This window comes from Saccoglossus kowalevskii, chromosome 1, assembly GCF_978046115.1.
Source record: "Saccoglossus kowalevskii chromosome 1, keSacKowa6.1, whole genome shotgun sequence".
In the NCBI taxonomy this organism is placed as follows: domain Eukaryota; kingdom Metazoa; phylum Hemichordata; class Enteropneusta; family Harrimaniidae; genus Saccoglossus; species Saccoglossus kowalevskii.
This window is the reverse complement of record NC_140641.1, coordinates 46500758-46523998: the sequence shown is the minus strand read 5'-3', so window position 1 is coordinate 46523998 and position 23241 is coordinate 46500758. Positions and strand designations below refer to the sequence as shown.

At 34.2% G+C, this 23241-nt stretch overlaps 1 protein-coding gene across 1 annotated transcript in view; it reads left to right on the top strand.

Moving 5' to 3' along the window:
* Positions 1-20615, top strand: part of LOC100376712 (dynein axonemal heavy chain 2-like) — an 89135-nt gene extending 68520 nt beyond the window's left edge. The window contains exons 71-79 of the mRNA XM_085502657.1: positions 5746-5937; positions 6372-6563; positions 16562-16746; positions 16907-16964; positions 17869-18150; positions 18673-18822; positions 18939-19115; positions 19340-19565; positions 19712-20615. Coding sequence (XP_085358783.1) covers positions 5746-5937; positions 6372-6563; positions 16562-16746; positions 16907-16964; positions 17869-18150; positions 18673-18822; positions 18939-19115; positions 19340-19565; positions 19712-19866 — 1617 coding nt within the window. The 3' untranslated portion in view covers positions 19867-20615. The remainder of the gene's footprint in view (positions 1-5745; positions 5938-6371; positions 6564-16561; positions 16747-16906; positions 16965-17868; positions 18151-18672; positions 18823-18938; positions 19116-19339; positions 19566-19711) is intronic.
* Positions 20616-23241: the final 2626 nt, after the last annotated feature.

Sequence of the window (23241 nt, the reverse complement as noted above, 5' to 3'; positions counted from 1 at the left end):
GATACATAATATATGACATGACACTGCAATTGAACCCTACACACTCCTCTATATCAGATACATAATATATAACATGACACTGAAATTGAACCATACACACTCCTCTATATCAGATACATAATATATGACATGACACTGCAATTGAACCCTACACACTCCTCTATATCAGATACATAATATATAACATGACACTGAAATTGAACCATACACACTCCGCTATATCAGATACATAATATATAACATGACAATGCAATTGAACCATACACACTCCGCTATATCAGATACATAATATATAACATGACACTGCAATTGAATCCTACACACTCCTCTATATCAGATACATAATATATGACATGACACTGCAATTGAACCCTACACACTCCTCTATATCAGATATATAATATATGACATGACACTGCAATTGAACCCTACAAACTCCTCTATATCAGATATATAATATATGACATGACACTGCAATTGAACCCTACACACTCCTCTATATCAGATACATAATATATAACATGACACTGCAATTGAACCCTACACACTCCTCTATATCAGATATATAATATATGACATGACACTGCAATTGAACCCTACACACTCCTCTATATCAGATACATAATATATAACATGACACTGCAATTGAACCCTACACACTCCTCTATATCAGATACATAAATTATAACATGACACTGCAATTGAACCCTACACACTCCTCTATATCAGATACATAATATATAACATGACAATGCAATTGAACCCTACACACTCCTCTATATCAGATACATAATATATGACATGACACTGCAATTGAACCCTACACTTTCCTCTATATCAGATACATAATATATAACATGAAACTGCAATTGAACCATACACACTCCTTTATATCAGATACATAATATATAACATGACACTGCAATTGAACCCTACACACTCCTCTATATCAGATACATAATATATAACATGACACTGCAATTGAATCCTACACACTCCTCTATATCAGATACATAATATATAACATGACACTGCAATTGAACCCTACACACTCCTCTATATCAGATACATAATATATGACATGACACTGCAATTGAACCCTACACACTCCTCTATATCAGATACATAATATATAACATGAAACTGCAATTGAACCATACACACTCCTTTATATCAGATACATAATATATAACATGACACTGCAATTGAACCATACACACTCCTCTATATCAGATACATAATATATAACATGACACTGCAATTGAACCCTACACACTCCTCTATATCAGATACATAATATATAACATGACACTGCAATTGAACCCTACACACTCCTCTATATCAGATACATAATATATGACATGACACTGCAATTGAATCCTACACTTTCCTCTATATCAGATACATAATATATGACATGACACTGCAATTGAACCCTACACACTCCTCTATATCAGATATATAATATATGACATGACACTGCAATTGAACCCTACACACTCCTCTATATCAGATATATAATATATGACATGGCACTGCAATTGAACCCTACACACTCCTCTATATCAGATACATAATATATGACATGACACTGCAATTGAACCCTACACACTCCTCTATATCAGATACATAATATATAACATGACACTGCAATTGAACCCTACACACTCCTCTATATCAGATACATAATATATAACATGACACTGAAATTGAACCATACACACTCCGCTATATCAGATACATAATATATAACATGACAATGCAATTGAACCATACACACTCCGCTATATCAGATACATAATATATAACATGACACTGCAATTGAATCCTACACACTCCTCTATATCAGATACATAATATATGACATGACACTGCAATTGAACCCTACACACTCCTCTATATCAGATATATAATATATGACATGACACTGCAATTGAACCCTACAAACTCCTCTATATCAGATATATAATATATGACATGACACTGCAATTGAACCCTACACACTCCTCTATATCAGATACAAAATATATAACATGACACTGCAATTGAACCCTACACACTCCTTTATATCAGATACATAAATTATAACATGACACTGCAATTGAACCCTACACACTCCTCTATATCAGATACATAATATATAACATGACAATGCAATTGAACCCTACACACTCCTCTATATCAGATACATAATATATGACATGACACTGCAATTGAACCCTACACTTTCCTCTATATCAGATACATAATATATAACATGACACTGCAATTGAACCCTACACACTCCTCTATATCAGATACATAATATATGACATGACACTGCAATTGAACCCTACACACTCCTCTATATCAGATACATAATATATAACATGAAACTGCAATTGAACCATACACACTCCTTTATATCAGATACATAATATATAACATGACACTGCAATTGAACCATACACACTCCTCTATATCAGATACATAATATATAACATGACACTGCAATTGAACCCTACACACTCCTCTATATCAGATACATAAATTATAACATAACACTGCAATTGAACCCTACACACTCCTCTATATCAGATACATAATATATAACATGACAATGCAATTGAACCCTACACACTCCTCTATATCAGATACATAATATATAACATAACATGACACTGCAATTGAACCATACACACTCCTTTATATCAGATACATAATATATAACATGACACTGCAATTGAACCCTACACACTCCTCTATATCAGATACATAATATATAACATGACACTGCAATTGAACCCTACACACTCCTTTATATCAGATACATAATATATAACATGACACTGCAATTGAACCCTACACACTCCTCTATATCAGATACATAATGTATAACATGACACTGCAATTGAACCCTACACACTCCTCTATATCAGATATATAATATATGACATGACACTGCAATTGAACCCTACACACTCCTCTATATCAGATACATAATATATAACATGACACTGCAATTGAATCCTACACACTCCTCTATATCAGATACATAATATATAACATGACACTGCAATTGAACCCTACACACTCCTCTATATCAGATATATAATATATGACATGACACTGCAATTGAACCCTACACATTCCTCTATATCAGATACATAATATATAACATGACACTGCAATTGAATCCTACACACTCCTCTATATCAGATACAAAATATATAACATGACACTGCAATTGAATCCTACACACTCCTCTATATCAGATACATAATATATGACATGACACTGCAATTGAACCCTACACACTCATCTATATCAGATACATAATATATAACATGACACTGCAATTGAACCCTACACACTCCTCTATATGAGATACATAATATATAACATGACACTGCAATTAAATCCTACACACTCCTCTATATCAGATACATAATATATGACATGACACTGCAATTGAACCCTACACTTTCCTCTATATCAGATACATAATATATAACATGAAACTGCAATTGAACCATACACACTCCTTTATATCAGATACATAATATATAACATGACACTGCAATTGAACCCTACACACTCCTCTATATCAGATACATAATATATAACATGACACTGCAATTGAACCCTACACACTCCTCTATATCAGATACATAATATATAACATGACACTGCAATTGAACGCTACACACTCCTCTATATCAGATACATAATATATAACATGACACTGCAATTGAACCCTACACACTCCTCTATATCAGATACATAGTATATAACATGACACTGCAATTGAACCCTACACACTCCTCTATATCAGATACATAATATATAACATGACACTGAAATTGAACCATACACACTCCGCTATATCAGATACATAATATATGACATGACACTGCAATTGAACCCTACACACTCCTCTATATCAGATACATAATATATAACATGACACTGCAATTGAACCCTACACACTCCTCTATATCAGATACATAATATATGACATGACACTGCAATTGAACCCTACACACTCCTCTATATCAGATACATAATATATAACATGATACTGCAATTGAACCATACACACTCCTTTATATCAGATACATAATATATAACATAACACTGCAATTGAACCCTACACACTCCTCTATATCAGATACATAATATATAACATGACACTGCAATTGAACCCTACACACTCCTCTATATCAGATACATAATATATAATATGACACTGCAATTAAATATTATATGTATGCTTTCATTTTAATAGGGCAACTGGGTGTTCCTGGCTAACTGTCATTTATCATTGAGTTGGATGCCACAGTTGGATAAATTAGTAGAACAGTTACAAGTAGAAGAACCTCACTGCAATTGAACCCTACACACTCCTCTATATCAGATATATAATATATGACATGACACTGCAATTGAACCCTACACACTCCTCTATATCAGATACATAATATATAACATGACACTGCAATTGAATCCTACACACTCCTCTATATCAGATACATAATATATAACATGACACTGCAATTGAACCCTACACACTCCTCTATATCAGATATATAATATATGACATGACACTGCAATTGAACCCTACACATTCCTCTATATCAGATACATAATATATAACATGACACTGCAATTGAATCCTACACACTCCTCTATATCAGATACAAAATATATAACATGACACTGCAATTGAATCCTACACACTCCTCTATATCAGATACATAATATATGACATGACACTGCAATTGAACCCTACACACTCATCTATATCAGATACATAATATATAACATGACACTGCAATTGAACCCTACACACTCCTCTATATGAGATACATAATATATAACATGACACTGCAATTAAATCCTACACACTCCTCTATATCAGATACATAATATATGACATGACACTGCAATTGAACCCTACACTTTCCTCTATATCAGATACATAATATATAACATGAAACTGCAATTGAACCATACACACTCCTTTATATCAGATACATAATATATAACATGACACTGCAATTGAACCCTACACACTCCTCTATATCAGATACATAATATATAACATGACACTGCAATTGAACCCTACACACTCCTCTATATCAGATACATAATATATAACATGACACTGCAATTGAACGCTACACACTCCTCTATATCAGATACATAATATATAACATGACACTGCAATTGAACCCTACACACTCCTCTATATCAGATACATAGTATATAACATGACACTGCAATTGAACCCTACACACTCCTCTATATCAGATACATAATATATAACATGACACTGAAATTGAACCATACACACTCCGCTATATCAGATACATAATATATGACATGACACTGCAATTGAACCCTACACACTCCTCTATATCAGATACATAATATATAACATGACACTGCAATTGAACCCTACACACTCCTCTATATCAGATACATAATATATGACATGACACTGCAATTGAACCCTACACACTCCTCTATATCAGATACATAATATATAACATGATACTGCAATTGAACCATACACACTCCTTTATATCAGATACATAATATATAACATAACACTGCAATTGAACCCTACACACTCCTCTATATCAGATACATAATATATAACATGACACTGCAATTGAACCCTACACACTCCTCTATATCAGATACATAATATATAATATGACACTGCAATTAAATATTATATGTATGCTTTCATTTTAATAGGGCAACTGGGTGTTCCTGGCTAACTGTCATTTATCATTGAGTTGGATGCCACAGTTGGATAAATTAGTAGAACAGTTACAAGTAGAAGAACCTCATCCTGATTTCAGACTCTGGTTGAGTAGTAGTCCTCATCCAGATTTTCCAATCTCTATCTTACAAGCTGGTATCAAAATGACTACAGAACCTCCTAAGGTACACTACATAAAACTAAATAAAAGTTATATATTATATTGCCAACTAAAGTGTATAGTAAAATTAGTATGGTAGATAACACATTGCTAGTCCTAGATAATGCAACTTTCCACCATTGAGTTTTGTACATCTTATTACTATTACCAGTATAAACAACCCATAAAACCCATCTTATAACTACATATCAATATTTCATCTTATGTACCCAAACAATATTTTGAGATATGTAGCAATGATAGATGGTTCAAAAGTCATAATTTTAATAGGTGTTTGAAACCTTTTTTGTGACTATACTTTTTATCAGGATTTTGTGAACAAAAGAATAAAATAAAATAAAGTCCTATGATATATGGCAATAAGTTTTAATGCTAGTCAACTTCAGTATGAAACATTCCATGTTTATCTATTTCATATAACTTTTTGTTTTATTCAAGGGACTGAAAGCTAACATGAAGCGTCTTTATCAACTGATCACAGAGCAACAATTCTCTCGTTGTCATAAGCCAGAAAAGTACAAGAAGTTGTTGTTTGCGCTTTGCTTCTTTCACAGTGTACTTATTGAAAGACGTAAATTCCTGATGTTAGGATGGAACATTCCATATGGATTCAATGATTCAGATTTTGAGGTATTTAGAAGATTATGTTATTATTATATCTGATTAATGGGATGGCCAAAATACCCCTTCACTTTACAAAGTACTGGAGTATATCTGATTAATAGGATGGCCAAAATACCCCTTCACTTTACAAAGTACTGGAGTATATCTGATTAATAGGATGGCCAAAATAGCCATTCAGTTTACAAAGTACTGGAGTATATCTGATTGATAGGATAGCCAAAATACCCCTTCACTTTACAAAGTACTGGAGTATATCTGATTGATAGGATAGCCAAAATACCCCTTCACTTTACAAAGTACTGGAGTATATCTGATTAATAGGATGGCCAAAATACCCCTTCACTTTACAAAGTACAGGAGTATATCTGATTGATAGGATAGCCAAAATACCCCTCCACTTTACAAAGTACTGGAGTATATCTGATTGATAGGATAGCCAAAATAGCCATTCACTTTACAAAGTACTGGAGTATATCTGATTAATAGGATGGCCAAAATACCCCTTCACTTTACAAAGTACTGGAGCATATCTGATTAATAGGATAGCCAAAATACCCCTTCACTTAACAAAGTACTGGAGTATATCTGATTGATAGGATAGCCAAAATACCCCTTCACTTTACAAAGTACTGGAGTATATCTGATTAATAGGATAGCCAAAATATCCATTCACTTTACAAAGTACTGGAGTATGTCTGATTGATAGAATAGCCAAAATATCCATTCACTTTACAAAGTACTGGAGTATATCTGATTAATAGGATGGCCAAAATACCCCTTCACTTTACAAAGTACTGGAGTATATCTGATTAATAGGATGGCCAAAATACCCCTTCACTTTACAAAGTACTGGAGTATGTCTGATTGATAGGATAGCCAAAATAGCCAATCACTTTACAAAGTACTGGAGTATATCTGATTAATAGGATGGCCAAAATACCCCTTCACTTTACAAAGTACTGGAGTATGTCTGATTGATAGGATAGCCAAAATAGCCATTCACTTTACAAAGTACTGGAGTATATCTGATTAATAGGATAGCCAAAATACCCCTTCACTTTACAAAGTACTGGAGTATATCTGATTAATAGGATAGCCAAAATACCCCTTCACTTTACAAAGTACTGGAGTATGTCTGATTGATAGGATGGCCAAAATACTCCTTCACTTTACAAAGTACTGGAGTATGTCTGATTGATAGGATATCCAAAATACCCCTTCACTTTACAAAGTACTGGAGTATGTCTGATTGATAGGATAGCCAAAATAGCCATTCACTTTACAAAGTACTGGAGTATATCTGATTGATAGGATAGCCAAAATATCCATTCACTTTACAAAGTACTGGAGTATATCTGATTAATAGGATAGCCAAAATACCCCTTCACTTAACAAAGTACTGGAGTATATCTGATTGATAGGATAGCCAAAATACCCCTTCACTTTACAAAGTACTGGAGTATATCTGATTAATAGGATAGCCAAAATATCCATTCACTTTACAAAGTACTGGAGTATGTCTGATTGATAGAATAGCCAAAATATCCATTCACTTTACAAAGTACTGGAGTATATCTGATTAATAGGATGGCCAAAATACCCCTTCACTTTACAAAGTACTGGAGTATATCTGATTAATAGGATGGCCAAAATACCCCTTCACTTTACAAAGTACTGGAGTATGTCTGATTGATAGGATAGCCAAAATAGCCAATCACTTTACAAAGTACTGGAGTATATCTGATTAATAGGATGGCCAAAATACCCCTTCACTTTACAAAGTACTGGAGTATGTCTGATTGATAGGATAGCCAAAATAGCCCTTCACTTTACAAAGTACTGGAGTATATCTGATTAATAGGATAGCCAAAATACCCCTTCACTTTACAAAGTACTGGAGTATATCTGATTAATAGGATAGCCAAAATATCCATTCACTTTACAATGTACTGGAGTATATCTGATTGATAGGATAGCCAAAATATCCCTTCACTTTACAAAGTACTGGAGTATGTCTGATTGATAGGATATCCAAAATACCCCTTCACTTTACAAAGTACTGGAGTATGTCTGATTGATAGGATAGCCAAAATACCCCTTCACTTTACAAAGTACTGGAGTATGTCTGATTGATAGGATAGCCAAAATAGCCATTCACTTTACAAAGTACTGGAGTATGTCTGATTGATAGGATAGCCAAAATATCCATTCACTTTACAAAGTACTGGAGTATATCTGATTAATAGGATAGCCAAAATACCCCTTCACTTTACAAAGTACTGGAGTATGTCTGATTGATAGGATGGCCAAAATACCCCTTCACTTTACAAAGTACTGGAGTATGTCTGATTGATAGGATATCCAAAATACCCCTTCACTTTACAAAGTACTGGAGTATGTCTGATTGATAGGATAGCCAAAATAGCCATTCACTTTACAAAGTACTGGAGTATAGCTGATTAATAGGATGGCCAAAATACCCCTTCACTTTACAAGGTACTGGAGTATATCTGATTAATAGGATGGCCAAAATACCCCTTCACTTTACAAAGTACTGGAGTATATCTGATTAATAGGATGGCCAAAATACCCCTTCACTTTACAAAGTACTGGAGTATATTTGATTAATAGAATGGCCAAAATACCCCTTCACTTTACAAAGTACTGGAGTATATCTGATTAATAGGATGGCCAAAATACCCCTTCACTTTACAAAGTACTGGAGTATGTCTGATTGATAGGATAGCCAAAATACCCCTTCACTTTACAAAGTACTGGAGTATATCTGATTGATAGGATAGCCAAAATACCCCTTCACTTTACAAAGTACTGGAGTATGTCTGATTGATAGGATAGCCAAAATAGCCATTCACTTTACAAAGTACTGGAGTATATCTGATTGATAGGATAGCCAAAATATCCATTCACTTTACAAAGTACTGGAGTATATCTGATTAATAGGATAGCCAAAATACCCCTTCACTTAACAAAGTACTGGAGTATATCTGATTGATAGGATAGCCAAAATACCCCTTCACTTTACAAAGTACTGGAGTATATCTGATTAATAGGATAGCCAAAATATCCATTCACTTTACAAAGTACTGGAGTATGTCTGATTGATAGAATAGCCAAAATATCCATTCACTTTACAAAGTACTGGAGTATATCTGATTAATAGGATGGCCAAAATACCCCTTCACTTTACAAAGTACTGGAGTATATCTGATTAATAGGATGGCCAAAATACCCCTTCACTTTACAAAGTACTGGAGTATGTCTGATTGATAGGATAGCCAAAATAGCCAATCACTTTACAAAGTACTGGAGTATATCTGATTAATAGGATGGCCAAAATACCCCTTCACTTTACAAAGTACTGGAGTATGTCTGATTGATAGGATAGCCAAAATAGCCCTTCACTTTACAAAGTACTGGAGTATATCTGATTAATAGGATAGCCAAAATACCCCTTCACTTTACAAAGTACTGGAGTATATCTGATTAATAGGATAGCCAAAATATCCATTCACTTTACAATGTACTGGAGTATATCTGATTGATAGGATAGCCAAAATATCCCTTCACTTTACAAAGTACTGGAGTATGTCTGATTGATAGGATATCCAAAATACCCCTTCACTTTACAAAGTACTGGAGTATGTCTGATTGATAGGATAGCCAAAATACCCCTTCACTTTACAAAGTACTGGAGTATGTCTGATTGATAGGATAGCCAAAATAGCCATTCACTTTACAAAGTACTGGAGTATGTCTGATTGATAGGATAGCCAAAATATCCATTCACTTTACAAAGTACTGGAGTATATCTGATTAATAGGATAGCCAAAATACCCCTTCACTTTACAAAGTACTGGAGTATGTCTGATTGATAGGATGGCCAAAATACCCCTTCACTTTACAAAGTACTGGAGTATGTCTGATTGATAGGATATCCAAAATACCCCTTCACTTTACAAAGTACTGGAGTATGTCTGATTGATAGGATAGCCAAAATAGCCATTCACTTTACAAAGTACTGGAGTATAGCTGATTAATAGGATGGCCAAAATACCCCTTCACTTTACAAGGTACTGGAGTATATCTGATTAATAGGATGGCCAAAATACCCCTTCACTTTACAAAGTACTGGAGTATATCTGATTAATAGGATGGCCAAAATACCCCTTCACTTTACAAAGTACTGGAGTATATTTGATTAATAGAATGGCCAAAATACCCCTTCACTTTACAAAGTACTGGAGTATATCTGATTAATAGGATGGCCAAAATACCCCTTCACTTTACAAAGTACTGGAGTATGTCTGATTGATAGGATAGCCAAAATACCCCTTCACTTTACAAAGTACTGGAGTATATCTGATTGATAGGATAGCCAAAATACCCCTTCACTTTACAAAGTACTGGAGTATGTCTGATTGATAGGATAGCCAAAATATCCATTCACTTTACAATGTACTGGAGTATATCTGATTAATAGGATGGCCAAAATACCCCTTCACTTTACAAAGTACTGGAGTATATCTGATTAATAGGATGGCCAAAATAGCCATTCAGTTTACAAGGTACTGGAGTATATCTGATTAATAGGATGGCCAAAATACCCCTTCACTTTACAAAGTACTGGAGTATATCTGATTAATAGGATGGCCAAAATACCCCTTCACTTTACAAAGTACTGGAGTATATCTGATTAATAGGATGGCCAAAATACCCCTTCACTTTACAAAGTACTGGAGTATATCTGATTAATAGGATGGCCAAAATAGCCATTCAGTTTACAAAGTACTGGAGTATATCTGATTGATAGGATAGCCAAAATACCCCTTCACTTTACAAAGTACTGGAGTATATCTGATTGATAGGATAGCCAAAATACCCCTTCACTTTACAAAGTACTGGAGTATATCTGATTAATAGGATGGCCAAAATACCCCTTCACTTTACAAAGTACAGGAGTATATCTGATTGATAGGATAGCCAAAATACCCCTCCACTTTACAAAGTACTGGAGTATATCTGATTGATAGGATAGCCAAAATAGCCATTCACTTTACAAAGTACTGGAGTATATCTGATTAATAGGATGGCCAAAATACCCCTTCACTTTACAAAGTACTGGAGTATATCTGATTAATAGGATAGCCAAAATACCCCTTCACTTAACAAAGTACTGGAGTATATCTGATTGATAGGATAGCCAAAATACCCCTTCACTTTACAAAGTACTGGAGTATATCTGATTAATAGGATAGCCAAAATATCCATTCACTTTACAAAGTACTGGAGTATGTCTGATTGATAGAATAGCCAAAATATCCATTCACTTTACAAAGTACTGGAGTATATCTGATTAATAGGATGGCCAAAATACCCCTTCACTTTACAAAGTACTGGAGTATATCTGATTAATAGGATGGCCAAAATACCCCTTCACTTTACAAAGTACTGGAGTATGTCTGATTGATAGGATAGCCAAAATAGCCAATCACTTTACAAAGTACTGGAGTATATCTGATTAATAGGATGGCCAAAATACCCCTTCACTTTACAAAGTACTGGAGTATGTCTGATTGATAGGATAGCCAAAATAGCCATTCACTTTACAAAGTACTGGAGTATATCTGATTAATAGGATAGCCAAAATACCCCTTCACTTTACAAAGTACTGGAGTATATCTGATTAATAGGATAGCCAAAATACCCCTTCACTTTACAAAGTACTGGAGTATGTCTGATTGATAGGATGGCCAAAATACTCCTTCACTTTACAAAGTACTGGAGTATGTCTGATTGATAGGATATCCAAAATACCCCTTCACTTTACAAAGTACTGGAGTATGTCTGATTGATAGGATAGCCAAAATAGCCATTCACTTTACAAAGTACTGGAGTATATCTGATTGATAGGATAGCCAAAATATCCATTCACTTTACAAAGTACTGGAGTATATCTGATTAATAGGATAGCCAAAATACCCCTTCACTTAACAAAGTACTGGAGTATATCTGATTGATAGGATAGCCAAAATACCCCTTCACTTTACAAAGTACTGGAGTATATCTGATTAATAGGATAGCCAAAATATCCATTCACTTTACAAAGTACTGGAGTATGTCTGATTGATAGAATAGCCAAAATATCCATTCACTTTACAAAGTACTGGAGTATATCTGATTAATAGGATGGCCAAAATACCCCTTCACTTTACAAAGTACTGGAGTATATCTGATTAATAGGATGGCCAAAATACCCCTTCACTTTACAAAGTACTGGAGTATGTCTGATTGATAGGATAGCCAAAATAGCCAATCACTTTACAAAGTACTGGAGTATATCTGATTAATAGGATGGCCAAAATAGCCATTCAGTTTACAAAGTACTGGAGTATATCTGATTGATAGGATAGCCAAAATACCCCTTCACTTTACAAAGTACTGGAGTATATCTGATTGATAGGATAGCCAAAATACCCCTTCACTTTACAAAGTACTGGAGTATATCTGATTAATAGGATGGCCAAAATACCCCTTCACTTTACAAAGTACAGGAGTATATCTGATTGATAGGATAGCCAAAATACCCCTCCACTTTACAAAGTACTGGAGTATATCTGATTGATAGGATAGCCAAAATAGCCATTCACTTTACAAAGTACTGGAGTATATCTGATTAATAGGATGGCCAAAATACCCCTTCACTTTACAAAGTACTGGAGTATATCTGATTAATAGGATGGCCAAAATACCCCTTCACTTTACAAAGTACTGGAGTATATCTGATTGATAGGATGGCCAAAATACCCCTTCACTTTACAAAGTACTGGAGTATGTCTGATTGATAGGATAGCCAAAATAGCCAATCACTTTACAAAGTACTGGAGTATATCTGATTAATAGGATGGCCAAAATACCCCTTCACTTTACAAAGTACTGGAGTATGTCTGATTGATAGGATAGCCAAAATAGCCCTTCACTTTACAAAGTACTGGAGTATATCTGATTAATAGGATAGCCAAAATACCCCTTCACTTTACAAAGTACTGGAGTATATCTGATTAATAGGATAGCCAAAATATCCATTCACTTTACAATGTACTGGAGTATATCTGATTGATAGGATAGCCAAAATATCCCTTCACTTTACAAAGTACTGGAGTATGTCTGATTGATAGGATATCCAAAATACCCCTTCACTTTACAAAGTACTGGAGTATGTCTGATTGATAGGATAGCCAAAATACCCCTTCACTTTACAAAGTACTGGAGTATGTCTGATTGATAGGATAGCCAAAATAGCCATTCACTTTACAAAGTACTGGAGTATGTCTGATTGATAGGATAGCCAAAATATCCATTCACTTTACAAAGTACTGGAGTATATCTGATTAATAGGATAGCCAAAATACCCCTTCACTTTACAAAGTACTGGAGTATGTCTGATTGATAGGATGGCCAAAATACCCCTTCACTTTACAAAGTACTGGAGTATGTCTGATTGATAGGATATCCAAAATACCCCTTCACTTTACAAAGTACTGGAGTATGTCTGATTGATAGGATAGCCAAAATAGCCATTCACTTTACAAAGTACTGGAGTATAGCTGATTAATAGGATGGCCAAAATACCCCTTCACTTTACAAGGTACTGGAGTATATCTGATTAATAGGATGGCCAAAATACCCCTTCACTTTACAAAGTACTGGAGTATATCTGATTAATAGGATGGCCAAAATACCCCTTCACTTTACAAAGTACTGGAGTATATTTGATTAATAGAATGGCCAAAATACCCCTTCACTTTACAAAGTACTGGAGTATATCTGATTAATAGGATGGCCAAAATACCCCTTCACTTTACAAAGTACTGGAGTATGTCTGATTGATAGGATAGCCAAAATACCCCTTCACTTTACAAAGTACTGGAGTATATCTGATTGATAGGATAGCCAAAATACCCCTTCACTTTACAAAGTACTGGAGTATGTCTGATTGATAGGATAGCCAAAATATCCATTCACTTTACAATGTACTGGAGTATATCTGATTAATAGGATGGCCAAAATACCCCTTCACTTTACAAAGTACTGGAGTATATCTGATTAATAGGATGGCCAAAATAGCCATTCAGTTTACAAGGTACTGGAGTATATCTGATTAATAGGATGGCCAAAATACCCCTTCACTTTACAAAGTACTGGAGTATATCTGATTAATAGGATGGCCAAAATACCCCTTCACTTTACAAAGTACTGGAGTATATCTGATTAATAGGATGGCCAAAATACCCCTTCACTTTACAAAGTACTGGAGTATATCTGATTAATAGGATGGCCAAAATAGCCATTCAGTTTACAAAGTACTGGAGTATATCTGATTGATAGGATAGCCAAAATACCCCTTCACTTTACAAAGTACTGGAGTATATCTGATTGATAGGATAGCCAAAATACCCCTTCACTTTACAAAGTACTGGAGTATATCTGATTAATAGGATGGCCAAAATACCCCTTCACTTTACAAAGTACAGGAGTATATCTGATTGATAGGATAGCCAAAATACCCCTCCACTTTACAAAGTACTGGAGTATATCTGATTGATAGGATAGCCAAAATAGCCATTCACTTTACAAAGTACTGGAGTATATCTGATTAATAGGATGGCCAAAATACCCCTTCACTTTACAAAGTACTGGAGTATATCTGATTAATAGGATAGCCAAAATACCCCTTCACTTAACAAAGTACTGGAGTATATCTGATTGATAGGATAGCCAAAATACCCCTTCACTTTACAAAGTACTGGAGTATATCTGATTAATAGGATAGCCAAAATAGCCATTCACTTTACAAAGTACTGGAGTATATCTGATTAATAGGATAGCCAAAATACCCCTTCACTTTACAAAGTACTGGAGTATATCTGATTAATAGGATAGCCAAAATACCCCTTCACTTTACAAAGTACTGGAGTATGTCTGATTGATAGGATGGCCAAAATACTCCTTCACTTTACAAAGTACTGGAGTATGTCTGATTGATAGGATATCCAAAATACCCCTTCACTTTACAAAGTACTGGAGTATGTCTGATTGATAGGATAGCCAAAATAGCCATTCACTTTACAAAGTACTGGAGTATATCTGATTGATAGGATAGCCAAAATATCCATTCACTTTACAAAGTACTGGAGTATATCTGATTAATAGGATAGCCAAAATACCCCTTCACTTAACAAAGTACTGGAGTATATCTGATTGATAGGATAGCCAAAATACCCCTTCACTTTACAAAGTACTGGAGTATATCTGATTAATAGGATAGCCAAAATATCCATTCACTTTACAAAGTACTGGAGTATGTCTGATAGATAGGATATCCAAAATACCCCTTCACTTTACAAAGTACTGGAGTATGTCTGATTGATAGGATATCCAAAATACCCCTTCACTTTACAAAGTACTGGAGTATGTCTGATTGATAGGATAGCCAAAATAGCCATTCACTTTACAAAGTACTGGAGTATGTCTGATTGATAGGATAGCCAAAATATCCATTCACTTTACAAAGTACTGGAGTATATCTGATTAATAGGATAGCCAAAATACCCCTTCACTTTACAAAGTACTGGAGTATGTCTGATTGATAGGATGGCCAAAATACCCCTTCACTTTACAAAGTACTGGAGTATATCTGATTAATAGGATGGCCAAAATAGCCATTCAGTTTACAAGGTACTGGAGTATATCTGATTAATAGGATGGCCAAAATACCCCTTCACTTTACAAAGTACTGGAGTATATCTGATTAATAGGATGGCCAAAATACCCCTTCACTTTACAAAGTACTGGAGTATATCTGATTAATAGGATGGCCAAAATACCCCTTCACTTTACAAAGTACTGGAGTATATCTGATTAATAGGATGGCCAAAATACCCCTTCTTGTTATGCTACATTAAGATGTTATTGTTGATTGTCAGGTGTCTGAGAATTTATTGAGTATATACCTGGATGAATACGATGAAACTCCATGGGACGCTTTGAAATATCTTATTGCTGGTGTTAATTATGGTGGCCATGTTACTGATGATTACGATAGACGTTTATTAATGACTTACATCAATGATTTCTTCTGTGAGAGTGCTGCCACTCAGCCATTCTACAAGTAAGTAATTTTATGATTGAAATCACCTAACATGTTGTAGACACTGATCCAATATAAGGATAGGTTCCCAGGATGCATTGTGCCCTTACAAAACTATTACATACATCTATGATTGTCATTATTACTTTTATTTATCAAATATATTGATTCTGTTATGCAGATTGTCAATTTTACCAACCTACTATATTCCAAAAGATGGACCATTACAGACATACAGAGTGAGTGAGTTTTATATAATTGTTATGTACTTTTCTTGTCGGAGCTATATATTGAGTTGAGTTGTTATCTATGTTAATGTATTGTAACGCAGAAAATATGACACCAGGCAGATGTGAAGTCACCATGCGTTCTTTTAATTTCCAATATGAGCAACTATGAAAGTTAACACGACTGAAACCTACATAAATACAATAAATAGTCAAGATTAATGCAATGTCAGTGGAGGTATGGAGATCATAATTTCAAGTAGAAACCATGATATCAAAATAGAATAGTTTAGCTACTATGTAAGTACTGAATGTACGAACCACACAATAAACTGAATCATTCCTCTCAATAGACTCAAGTCGACGCATAGAGACTTCCTTTCTTCATGAATATAAATAAAATAACATCTAATGCGAGTCACAGAAATAATATTGCACTAGAGTAGCGTATATAAACTTACCCCAACCAGTACAATTCAGTGACGCCCTGTATAATTACATAGTTTCTTTTTACACGCAAACACACCTACAATAATTTAGAAAAAATAAACGAGTCGTGATAACTGCTGAACTTGAATCATAACCATTCACACATTTAAACAGTGCCACAAACTCGGACCAGTTCTCATTTAGAAAAACTACAATTACACAAATATATACACAAATATATACACAAATATATACACAAATATTACATAAATATTACGCAAATACAATAAGAAAAATGAACAATTCATAATAAGTTTATGTATCCCGAATAACTAATTACCACTATGAACAGGTGAAATGGGCTTTCAACGTTGTTCCGTGCAAACAATGGGTACACGTGGCGTACACGCTCCTACTCGTGTTTTACAAGTTAACGAAATATACAATGTTTACACTAAATTATTTTTTGAAATTGTTTGTTTGTCAGGAATACATCAGTATGTTACCTGGAGTAGATCATCCTGAAGCATTCGGTCAACATCCTAATGCAGATATTGCCAGTCAAATTACAGAGACACGTACATTATTTGATACTTTGTTGTCATTGCAACCACAAGTTACTGTGACTCAAGGAGAAAGTAGAGAGAGTAAAGTATTAAAATTAGCTGCTGATGTGCTGGAACGTATACCACCCAATATAGATTATGAAGGAACTGCTAAAATACTCAAAGATGATCCTTCTCCACTTAATGTAGTTCTATTACAAGAGGTAGGTTCTTTTGTTTTAATCTGGTTTATAATCCTTCAATACAACATTTGTTTATTTAGACTGTTGATGAACTTAATGAGTTCTTACCATGACATTATCAAAGAGATGCTCATGAATATGCTAATTTGAACAACAGATTTTTTATTTTCTCAAAAATATGATGTCCAAACTAAAAAACTGCCATATTTTTGAGTATTTGAGCAACAGATGTATATTTTCTTAAAAAGTATGATATTTGACATCAACCATCTACTTCAACAGTAAGAATAACGGCATAATATATTTCTACTGATATAAAATATAATTCCTGTAAATATGATAAAATAATATTCAAACTCATATTACAATTTTTAAAAAATCTCAGCGAACTCAAGCAAATATCATGAACGAGCAGAATCACCTCACAGAATAGGCATGCAATAATAAATTGTTATTGTGTGTCAACACTCAATTTGTATGTGTTTGCCTGGTCTGTATCATACTGTTAAATCTAGAACCTAAATGTATGTTTCTTTTTTTCAGATTCAAAGATACAATTTCTTGCTGGAAAAGATCCGTTCCTCTTTAATTGATTTAGATAAAGGTATTAAAGGGTTGGTTGTTATGTCAAATGATTTGGAAGAAATCTTCAACTGTATTTTTGATGCCAGAGTACCAGCAACATGGCAGAAGGTATAACAGCTGACAATTGAATCATTTATTTCACATTTCTAATTATCCTAACTTGCTGCATCCACTGCTTATAATTTCATTTTATGTAATACAAGTATGTTCTATGTTTTTTACAGGCATATCCATCTAACAAACCACTTGCTGCTTGGACACGCGACTTAGTACAGCGTGTAGATCAGCTTGAGAAATGGGCAAGCATAGCACATCCTCCTGTGTTATTTTGGATGTCTGGTTTTACCTTCCCTACTGGATTCCTAACCGCTGTATTACAGCAAGCTGCTCGACAGAATAATGTAAGTCATTATTAAATAACATTCATACAAATATAAAGATTATTCTGCATCTCAGGAATTCTCTGCCATTTGTGAACAATTAAAGACAGATTATTTATATTAGAATGACGGTGATTACTATGGCGACTACTAATATACTGAGAGGTGTTGTTACTTAATACTAATTTGATAATAATCTGTTAGAAGTTATATGAACACGCCAGTATCAATGTTTTCTCTTTTAGATCTCTGTTGACTCTCTCTCATGGGAATTTATTGTATCTACTGTGGACGATAACAACTTAGTACAACCACCTAAAGATGGTGTCTGGGTTAAAGGACTTTACTTAGAGGGTGCCGGTTGGGATAAGAAGAATGCATGCCTTATTGAAGCTGCTCCAATGGAACTTGTTTGTCAAATGCCAACTATTCATTTCAAACCAGTTGAAAATAAAAAGAAACCTGGCAAGGGTAAGCTTGTTCACTTTCATCTTCTAAAACTAGCCACACCACAGGTTTCTGTCAACAAATGTTTTATTTATTGCCTTTATGGTTCTTAAAGCCAAGATAGAATGCATGTAAAAAGACTACTACACCTGTATTTTGTGTTCTTTCAGGTACATATGGATGTCCATGCTACTACTATCCAAACAGAAATGGCACTAGTGATAGAGCATCATATGTTGTTGGTGTTGATCTTAAAGGTGGATCCTTTGGAGCTGATCATTGGACTAAGAGAGGAACTGCCATATTAATGAGTTTAGAATATTAAGTCAATCTTATGATTGAATGTCATCATAATTTGATTTTCAACATTCATCTAGTATTTCAGATGCTTTTTGTAAATATTATACAAGTATATTAGGATAGATCATATTAATGTTACAAAATCTGTATGTATTGTTACTGCATGTTTTTTGTTTTCATTTCTTCACATTCACGAGTCTTGTGTTATTTACAAAGACAGTTTTGTTAAAGTATACATCCACTGAACATATATCAACGTGTACTGTAAAACATGTTTAGCTCAACACTGTTTTTAGCAAATTCAACTTATACATTTTCAAATGGTTGTGCATTAAAGTTGCCCTTCAAGATCTTTACTAAAATTTAAATTGGGTCATGTGACTAGTATGTGACGCATATGCTATGAACATTAATTATTCAATGATTGTCAGCACAGCAATGTTAGTGACCATTTTACTGTTTGAATGATCTCAGAGAGCATATTTACATTACATAATACATGTAGTATCAAGACCCATATAAATCTTTATAGCCGGAGAGCATGTTTTAAAGCATACATTTGCTTTACACAGCTGTCACAATTGCATTTGTTTTCGATTTCCCTTCCAACAATTTGTGTATTGAGTGATTTTTATAAAAACAAATACTATTTCTTTATATTGAGAAGATTGGCTTCATCAAGTTATTGATCCGTCCTGCTTTGATTGTATTTATAATATTTGAAATATGTATAGTTTGTATAATATATTTAATAAAAATTGCTGTTTTACAATATTTACAGTGTGGTTGCCTGTTTCTGCATCCCCTGCAACAATGATATACTATAGTATTATGGTTTACACCCCCCCCCCCCCCCGCAACATATACCCGTGTAACCCTACTTTGCAATCAATTTGACTTGGCCCGGAAAAAATGCACTCACTAACTAATGGAAACCTAATTTATAAATCAAAGAAAGCTTAGAAAGAACTTCTGTGTGCTGAGAGTATTGGAGACACATTAAAATTAATTCAAAATTTAAGATTTGCTTTTCAAACTAGAAGCTTGGCAACTAATATTTGTCTGCTATTCGAGTTGCACAACATGAAAACAATGTGATTCACATTATCAAAATTTATAATTCATACAGAAAATACAATTGATCTTTTATCCATGGTTTTTAGCCTAATTCCAGAGCACCTCTGTGATGAATTCAATCTGATTTTTTTAAATAACAGTATGCATGTTTATCAACATTAAACTAATCATGTCTGGATCAAATGAATTATTATACAAATTAAGCAATTATTATGCACAGATTTAGGCCTTTATATTGTTTCAGGGTGCACATGTACAACATTTCATTATGTGATTAGTAATCCTAACTAATTTAGTGGAAAGCTGAAAAGTTAATTATTATGCAAATTGGGTAATTATTATAGATGTATAAAAACCTAAAACTAATTAGATCATCACATTGAATTAAGATAAGTACTGTCACAGACCATCCATGTAATGAAGTTTCATTGAAATGTGATTAGAACCAAAACATGAATTATTATGCTTTATTATTTTAAACCAAAACTGAGCAGATGTTCTAGAGCGTCAATATACCAAGTTTCATTGCAATGGAAAAATTAGTACATTTGACAGTGTTCTCCCCAGGATGTAAACAGCGTGGCGGTCCCGCCACAGTGCTTCGATTTGCCGCCACACCGGTCTGACACCGCCACGGTGATTAGCAAGACCGCCACAGTGCTTTTTTCATTGGGGATTTCGTCACGCTGGTCGGCCCGACCGGCACTCAAAAATAGCGACCACCACGGAAACGCGTCCGACTATTGTCATATTGTTATTATACTTACGTACCGACCGACAAGCATCCTGCCAGTCGTGGATAATAACTTGTAAACAAAAGACATAGTCGTGCGATGTGGTATCGGCTTTAAACAATACAAGTCAATTTTGTAAAATTAGCACCTCTTTGTTTGTAAGTAAATATTTTCTGATGATAGATGCAGTCTTTAGATTGATAGCTAAAATTCATTCAAAATCAATTCCACCCCGATGTAACATGGGCAAAGCGGAGTTCACGATCAGTTTAATACGCTACTCAAGAAAAAACAAGGTGTTTATTGCGTGATTGGGTAAAATACATTTGAACTGTTATCATCGTGAATCATGTAAAAATTCTTCTTTCAAGACTTCTTTTACCTTTCAAAAATTGCTAATCACCTCTTTCGAATACCATCATGCAGGTTTCATCTAAAATCCATACCAACACATCGTGCTACGACATCGCTTTACTTCCGCAATGTAATTTTTATGATCACGATCATTCGGAAAACTTCGGGTTCTACCGGCATTACCATGCGGCATTCTGATTGGTTAATGGCGTTTTTGACCCACCGGGTCAAAGGACATATGCGGTCAACTAACGCGTCACAGCTATCATGGCGGGTCTGTGTTTTTCACGAAGTGATCGAGTGATCAAAAATAATTTCTCCCGATAAAACTAGTTAAAATTTTACGTTTTATTCATATAAAAAAAGAAGTATTTAATTTTTGCATGGCATCATGACCGAGTAAGAGGAATTATTGGTATAACCGGTGTATAACATCGCGAAGTAAGTTATGTCACGCCGTAACTTTGATGATTGTTTGGAAGTGTTATTTGTTCGTTCATTTATTGTAAATGTAAACGTTGTAGAAGCTGATGGTCGGAATAATAACCAACAATCCGCCAAATAATTACGTGGTCGATTTTTTTGGAGGAGAATTTTGTAGTAAATAAGATCATGAAAGTCTTGAACATAATCCTGGCTGGAACGTTTCAGATGAGTTTCATTTAATCTTTCACAATTTATTTGTTTCTTTTTAGTCTGCAGTATTTGCATTTTGAGAATGTTTCATTTTTAAATTCAAACTCTTCTAAGTTGTGAAACGTAATTTTTTGACTCCAAACAAAAATATTTGCACTGTGACGGAGCTCATTAATATTACAAAAGTGCCCAAAATAAAAGTGTTTATAACACTGTGTAAAGCAAATAAATATCTGCCACTTTGTTTTTGAAAATATATGTTGTTTATTGTGTGGGTGTAAATGTGCTTTGGTAAATTTCTATTATTATGTAAATGATATGCAAATTAGGCCGCCACAGTGGTTTAAATTCCTGGGGAGAACACTGTCAGTGTAAAAACCGAAAATTAACTAAGTATGCAACTTAGTTGATTAATATGCACACATTTTTACTCAAAATTAATCAGGTCTCTGCATTGTTCTAGAGCATCTATGTACCAAGTTTCATTGAAACGTAATGAAGTAATAGTACTTGAAATATCAAAAGCTGAAAATTATGCAAATTAGGTAATTAATATTTCACACATGTCTGTGCATTGTCCCAAGTATCTATGTAAATTT